This window comes from Penaeus vannamei, chromosome 5, assembly GCF_042767895.1.
Source record: "Penaeus vannamei isolate JL-2024 chromosome 5, ASM4276789v1, whole genome shotgun sequence".
Classification (NCBI taxonomy): Eukaryota; Metazoa; Arthropoda; class Malacostraca; order Decapoda; family Penaeidae; genus Penaeus; species Penaeus vannamei.
In genome coordinates this window covers 28,863,701-28,871,200 of record NC_091553.1, presented here as the reverse complement: position 1 = coordinate 28,871,200, position 7,500 = coordinate 28,863,701, and the positions used below count along the sequence as shown (strand labels likewise).

The 7,500-nt window shown below is 41.4% G+C and overlaps 3 protein-coding genes across 31 annotated transcripts in view; 1 reads left to right on the top strand and 2 right to left on the bottom strand.

Annotated features, from left to right (window-relative positions):
* Positions 1–2,108, top strand: part of LOC113819862 (uncharacterized) — a 51,134-nt gene extending 49,026 nt beyond the window's left edge. For all 16 annotated transcript variants that reach the window (XM_070122040.1, XM_070122045.1, XM_070122042.1 and 13 more), the window contains 2 exons: positions 414–566; positions 1,655–2,108. In XM_070122040.1, the coding sequence (XP_069978141.1) occupies positions 414–566; positions 1,655–1,739 (238 nt within the window). In that variant the 3' untranslated portion in view covers positions 1,740–2,108. The remainder of the gene's footprint in view (positions 1–413; positions 567–1,654) is intronic.
* A 1,252-nt stretch (positions 2,109–3,360) lies between these two features.
* LOC138861781 (uncharacterized) lies at positions 3,361–3,753 on the bottom strand. Its single transcript, XM_070121615.1, has one exon. It carries the CDS (start codon positions 3,751–3,753, stop codon positions 3,361–3,363), a length of 393 nt encoding a protein of 130 aa, XP_069977716.1.
* A 3,247-nt stretch (positions 3,754–7,000) lies between these two features.
* LOC113815219 (uncharacterized) overlaps positions 7,001–7,500 on the bottom strand; it is a 359,930-nt gene continuing 359,430 nt past the window's right edge. For all 14 annotated transcript variants that reach the window (XM_070122026.1, XM_070122023.1, XM_070122034.1 and 11 more), the window contains one exon: positions 7,001–7,500. This exon is cut by the window's right edge and continues 1,755 nt beyond it. The gene's annotated coding sequence lies outside the window, so the exon portion shown is untranslated.

Sequence of the window (7,500 nt, the reverse complement as noted above, 5' to 3'; positions counted from 1 at the left end):
TACCTGGGGTTGAATGGGTTAAACAGGCTTTGCCATGGAGAGTTCATCTTTGACTAAAGAAGAGTGGTGTGAGATTATGTGGTTCCTAAGCCATTCTATAAAGGCAAGTGCCCTTTTACAGCATAACTCTCCTGCTGTCCAACACTATCATGATTTGGGGATATTTTAGTGGTGCAAGAGGCAGTGGTGAGTTGTATTTCCTTGAGAGAAAACAATATGAGGAAAGTTAATCATTATATTGGTGTGTTAAATAAGCATTTGTTTTTGAAGGGAAGTTTGGTTAGGTGATTTAAATATTTTGTTTTATGTAGAGAATGTGTTTCTTTGCTGTACTTCTGGTAATTTTTAAAAGTCACTGTCTTACACGTAGCATTCTTGCCTTCTTACACTGACATTCCCTTTGTGTAATCCAGCAATAAAAATCAGATGCAGCAGGCCTATCATGGACCAGATGGCCGCATACTGAGCTCCGGGAAAGACTTGTGTGACTGCCTTCAACCTAGCTGCCCAGGTTGTCATTATCCATGTTCCAAGTGCAACTCAGGCAAATGTGGGAGTGAGTGCAGGTAAGGTGTGATTTCTTGAATCTAGTATTGAATTGATCTTTTGAATTAATGTAAGTAGCTAAATAAGGTCACAGGCTAAATTGAGTGTAGTTAACCCACTGCCACTGGCAAAATGTAGTTTTCATTGTAGTTTTGTTCTGTAAAATTGCTCTACAAAGAGATGGTTCCACAATTACTCAGCCACTATGGAATCAATTAGTAGACTTCTTGACGTCACCCAGTTTCACCTTTCCTTAATTTTTTACTAATGCTCTCGGTATTGAGGTTGTTGTTATTATTATTATTATTATTATTATTATTATTATTATTATTATTATTATTATTATTGCTTATCATTATTATTGGTATTATTATTATTATTTTTTTTTAAGAGATTATAATTATTACAATGTTAATAACCACATGCCACGGGATGCACATGCCATGCCCACTGTGTATTTAATTTAGTGATTGTTTTTGCATATAGATGGCTCCACAAGTACAAGGTCACTAATGTGAGTCAATTACAAGAAGTACCTGCCTCACCTGTTTACCCTTTTCCTTGATTTTTGATAATACTTTCTAGTATTTAATGTTGTTGTTAGTATTGTCAATAACAATGTAGTATTTATGGTTTATAAAAAATATAATGGTATCAATATTGATAGCATTAGTATAAAAAGCTTTTTTCCCCACTAAATCAAGGAAAGTTGAGGTCACAAGATCTACTAATTGACCCTTTGTGGCTAAGCACTGGCAGAGACATTTAATAAAACAATGATAAAGTGAATGCAACATTTTCCCGGGGCATGGGGTTAACATTACTAATAATACTTGAAGGTAAAAGAGAATATATTTGAAAATCAAGGAAATGGACAGAACTAGTTAAAGGGCAGAACTAATAATCCTTATGTGTAAAGATGATAATAAATTGTTCTCAAAGTGGGTATGGCATACATGTGCACGCCATCCCTGACAGCATTGTACTCATAGCATGAAGACAGACATTACACCTTGTATTGACACAAATTAGTATGTCAAGTGTCTAAAATGGTTATTTCCGAGATCTTGATGAATGAAGGAATAATCTTCAATTTCCTTTTTTACAGAATCAATAGGAAATGGTTTTACGAAAAGGTTGAAGTAGAAGGAACTCAAATCTCATGGATGAATGAATATATTAAGAAGAATTGATTTTTGTAAATTGATCAAAGTTATTTGATTAATTAATTTAATTTCCCTTTATTTTTTTATATCTAGTATATTTGTCAAACATGTTTCTGATGAGGTAACAGTCATTTTGTGATATCAAAATCTATCTTCTTGAGAAACTCATTTGTATAGTCAGTTTTGCAATTTTTTGTATCAGTAAAAATGTAATAATATAATAATAATTTGTATAGTCAATGAATATTTGAATTGTTCAAGGCTTCACCTTTTTTCCCAATTTATAAATAGTATGGATGTTATATATGTGTAAAATAAATGGAGCTTATTGTTTATGCAAAAGGTAAGAATGATCACTTTTTCTGTGCTGAAAAATAATAAAATGATTGTTATGTAGTTTCATATTAATCATTTACCTAAATTGAAATTTTTGTATAGAAATGTATTGTATAGAAAAGTATTTGCTTAAAGAAATAAGTTTTGGGCCTCTAGGTATCTTTAATGATTAATGGAAAATAGATACCACACTATATAAGAACTTTTGTTTTTCAAAAGTATAAATATGGGTTTACACTATAAATCTGTCCTTCTCTATAATAATTAAATGATTCTTCCACTTGATTCAATGATTATCTAATAAACTAATGAGGTGAAAAAAATAATGATAAGTAAGTAGTTAAATAATTCAATAAATGAGTAAAAAGATTCCCTGTATATATGAAAAGTAATGCTTGAATTTTCGTTAATGGATGTGTTAAGATTATATTTCAAAATTCCCCAGGCCCATCCCATTGCAAGTCTACTCCCTAATTACAGGAATCCCAACATTTTCCTTTCATGCGCTGGTTGATGGAGTGATGGTAAGGAAGAAAAAGAGGGACAGGAGGAATGAAAAGAAAAGATGGAGAGAAGGAAATGTAGAAGGAAGATAGAACTTTGAAATGAAAAATATATCTAGATTTTTGTTTTTGCATTATGAGAAATAATAACTTCATCATCATCATCAAGGAGTTAATGCCGACAGGCACATAGCCGCATCCACCCTTCATTTCCACCTACGAGGATCCCTCATGGCAAGACGCCAGCAGGGACTTGGCCCATCTCGAGTTCTTCACAACAGGTTTGGTCGATCTGCCCAAGCCACGACTTCCTAGGTTGTCCCACAGGCCTCCTCCACCCAGGGTTGTCTCAAACAGAGACTACCTGATGGGCAGGATCATCCTGAGGAAAGTGAGCCAAGTGGCCATATAACCTGAGTTGGTGATCACGGATTGTGCAGATAACAGGTCCTGTGCCAGTCTCACGGTGCACACATGGTCCCGCCAACAATACCCCATGATCCGCTGCAAGGACCTATTACAAAAGGCTTCAAGACGAGCCTCCGGGGTTTCCAAAGACTCAGATAAAATAGCAATATCATCAGCAAAGTCAAGGTCTGTAACCTTGATATTGCCCAGTGTTGCTCCACAATGACTTTGAACAGTAGCTCTGCCCAGTATCCAGTCCATGCAAGAGTTGGTGCAAGAACACAGCCTTGTCTCACTCCTGAACTAACAGGAAAGAAGCTCGACAGGCCCCCACCACACTTTACAGCACTTTCAGTACCAGTATACAGGCTTGCTATTAGTCCAGTAATCGTAGTTGGAATTCATTTCAGTCTCAGGATCTCCCAAAGTGATTCCCGATGCACCGTATCGAACGCCTTCTTGAGGGTGACGTAGGCTGCAAGCAGCCCACGCCCGAACTCACGGCAACACTCTATTGTGGACTTAGCAGGAGTGAATCCGGAATGCTCTGGTCTCTGGTGCCTCAGTAGATGGTCTCTGATACGTCTCAGAAGGATGTGGGCGAGAACCTTGCCTGGTATACTGAACAATGTGATGCTTCGGTGACTGCTGCAGTCCCAACAGTCCCCCTTCCCTTTCCGGAGAGGGATGACCACACCCCTCAACAGGTCAGGAGGAACGGTACCGGACTGACAGATGGCAGCCAGGACAGCATGTAACCCCCGCACCATAGGTTCACCATCAACCTTTACCATTTCAGCTGGTATGCTGCAGATACCTGCTGCTTTACCACTCTTCAGCTTGGAGATCGCCCCCCCTAACATCGGTTAGGAAGGGAGGATCCTCACTGACGGGCAGGTCCGGCAACGGGACCTTGGCACTCCCCATATCCAAGTTAACTGTCGGTGGGTCAACCTGGTACAGCTGCTCAAAATACTTAGTCCAATGCTCCTGCACTGCAACAGTATCTGAAATGATCTGACCACTTACTAAGCGAACTGCTGTCACCTGTGAAGAGGGCTTGGAATTCAGCTTTCTCAGGGCTTGGTATGCAGGACGTAGGATATTTATTAAGAAATGGCCTTCTACGTCCTCTGCAAGACTCCTAATAAACCGTTCCTTGTCCCTTCTTAACCAAGACCGAGTCCTGTGTACATGAGAACGGTGCAATTCCCGATCCCCAGTCAGACGAGCCGCATTACAAGCATCTGTGGCTTCCAGTGTCTCCTGCGAGATGAAATTCTGCATTTCTCTCCGGTGTACACCAATCGTCTCTTGAGCTGCATCAAGCGTTTCATGCTTGAAGGTATCCCACAGAAGAACAGGGTCCGTCAGACTGTCGAGCATTGTGAAACAACCAGAGATTGCTTCAGCAAACCCACAGGCACACTCCCCCTCCTTCAGCCTGTCCAAATGAAGCACCCTAGGGTGATCATTGGACTGCTGGGGAGTTTTGAAGTGGACCTGGAGGGTAGCCACAACCAATCTATGGTCAGTACCACAGAACGCAGCACTCCTGTACACCCTGCAATTCTGGAGGATCCTCCAACGAGTGCTAACGAGTATGTGGTCAATCTCCTTGGCTGCATTACCTGCATCGCTATACCATGTCCAACGATGTGGGTTTGGGTGCTGGTACCAGGAGCCAGAAATCCTCAATTTCTGGGACCTAGCAAAGTCCCGGAAAAGGAGGCTATTCTCACTACCAGCATCAGCTCCTGAACCATGGGGACCAACAGACATATCATAGCCAGCTCAATCACAGCTAGATACTGCATTGAAGTCACCCAGAACAATGCGAATATCTCGCCAGGGACATCTGTCTGCCACAGATGCAAGTTTGGCGTAGAACATGTCTTTCACCTCGAGTTTACAAACATTGGTAGGAGCGTACACAGCAATATGAGACATGAAACCATAAGATAGCTTCAGTCTCAATACCATTATATGCTCATCAGCAGGAGTAACCTCCACTATCGAGGGCTGGAGTATGCTGGACACAGCAATAGCTACTCCCTGGAGATGGTGACCATCGCTGCGGCCCAACCAGTAATAGGTGTAGCCTCCTGCACTGGTCATGCTGCTGCCAGGTCTTACCTCTGAGAGAGCAGCCACCTCAACTCTCAGCCTCTCCAGTTCCCTCAACAGTAGAGGCAACCGATCATCCTGATGCAAAGAACGGTCGTTCCAAGCCCCCACCCTGACTTCCCACCTGAAGTCCAGACTCGGGCAGTCACTTCGGATGGATGCCACCTCTGCCACTCCCACCGATGCTGCCCCATATAAAAGGGGGTGGCGGGCTGGGGGCCCCATCATCCACCTGTGGGGTTCCCAAGGGCTTCCAAACACAAGCTTCACACCGGACTGGTAGCTGCCAGAATACAGGTGAGACGAGTAGTTTCTTTTCCCAGCCGGCGCTCCAGCAGTCGCCCTCCCAGTAGGGCCCACAGTCCGCCTCACTTGCTGGGTGGGAGGGACTTTTCCCCTCCTCCCAGTCTTTCCATTTATACGTAACACTGACGATTGGTTATATCTGGGGGGAGGAGGACTGGCAAGGCCCACCTCCCCCAAGCCTCCTATTAACCCCAGGCAAGTTAGGGGCATGAGTTGGTACGGGCCACAGGGCCAGGGCATGTCCACATGCTGGTGGGCCATGACCCTGAACCTCTAGGGCCTCCTGCTGCTCCGAGATCCCCCACAGTTTAGCCTGGGACCGTAAGGTACCCAGTTTCCATGGGAAGCCATGTGGAGGCAATGCAGAAGTCTCGATGATGGAGAGGCTGTGCACTGGCTGGGGGAGGTTTATGCATGGCTGCTCCCTTTTTCTCACTAGGCTAGCCAGCGGTGGCAGCTGCAAGCACATAACACTAACTAGACTACCACATCATCGCTTCACATCACCCTGTGCGTGAAGCACAGGAGGAAGATAGAACTTTGAAATGAAAAATATATCTAGATTTTTGTTTTTGCATTATGAGAAATAATAACTTGAACAACCTAAATCCTTAAGCATTATTGCATAATAATACATCTTCATACACCTGCCTTCACATTATTAATTTCTATTACATTATTATTTCTATCATTGTTTACATCATGTCCTGAGGTAATCTGAATTACTGGATTTATGCTTTTCATCTTATTCAGAAAAATATAGAGATTTCATTGATAATTAGATATGTAAGGACAGTTAACAAATAAGATAAGAATAGCAAGCAATATATCTAGATATACTTGAGTACTTTTTTCTGTATCTCTCTCACTCTCTCTCACCCTGTATCTCTCTCTATATATATATCTTTCTCTCTCTCACTCTCTCTATGTATCTCTTTCTCTCTCTCTCTCTCTCTGTATCTTTCTCTCTCTCTCTCTCTCTGTATCTTTCTCTCTCTCTCTCTCTGTATCTCTTTCTCTCTCTCTCTCTGTATCTCTTTCTCTCTCTCTCTGTATCTCTTTCTCTCTCTCTCTCTGTATCTCTTTCTCTCTCTCTCTCTGTATCTCTTTCTCTCTCTCTCTATCTCTCTCTCTCTCTCTGTATCTCTCTCTCTCGGTCTCTCTCTCTCTCTCTCTCTCTCTCTCTCTCTCTCTCTATCTCTCTCTCTCTCTTTGTATCTCTCTCTCTATCTTTCTCTCTCTGTATCCCACTGTCTCTCTCTCTCTCTTTCTGTATCTCACTCACTCCCTCTGTATATGTATCTTTGTATCTGTGTGTGTGTGTGCATGTGTGTGTGCGTGTGTGTGTGGGGGTGTATGTGTGTGTGTGGGGGGGTGTATGTGTGTGTGTGTGTGGGGGGGTATGTGTGGGTGTATGTGTGTGTATGTGTGTGTGTGTGTGGGTGGGTGGTGGTGGTGGGGGGGGGGTATGTGTGGGTGTATGTGTGGGTGTGGGGGGGGGGGGTGCGTGTGTTTGTGTTTGTTTTCTTGGGTGCAATTGTTAATTATATTATTTCAGGGTTAAAGTTTCTTACAAAAGAAAAGGAGAAAAAGTAAAAATACACAAAGTGGAGCAATTGAATTTTATTGCACAATACAATCTTTTGTACAGGTTCCAAAAAATAGTACTGGCAATATACAGTAAATATCTTTTGTAAAAAATACACAAGTTTGAGAGCAGTTAAAATATACATTATTATGTATAACCAACAGCATACAATCTTCCTGACAATCCTTACATTATTATTGAAGGCATAGAAAAATCATCCCACTGTATTCAACAAAGATCTCTCCTTATTTTCTGGCAGTCTTCACCACAACAGTAATGAATTAGGATATTCTGAAGAAAAATTACCATATGACAATATTATTATTGCTTAAGATATGTTGGAATATTAACTAAACTGTAAAGTGAGTAATAAGGGATGCCATATTTTAAAGCTAGAGTTTGACATTTCAAGCTTTTTTTCTTCTTTTTTTTTACCTACAAAAATCATAAATTGAATGTTTATATAAACATAATACTTACGAGGCAAAATTCAGTTTTCACCTAAAAATGTACTTCCAAT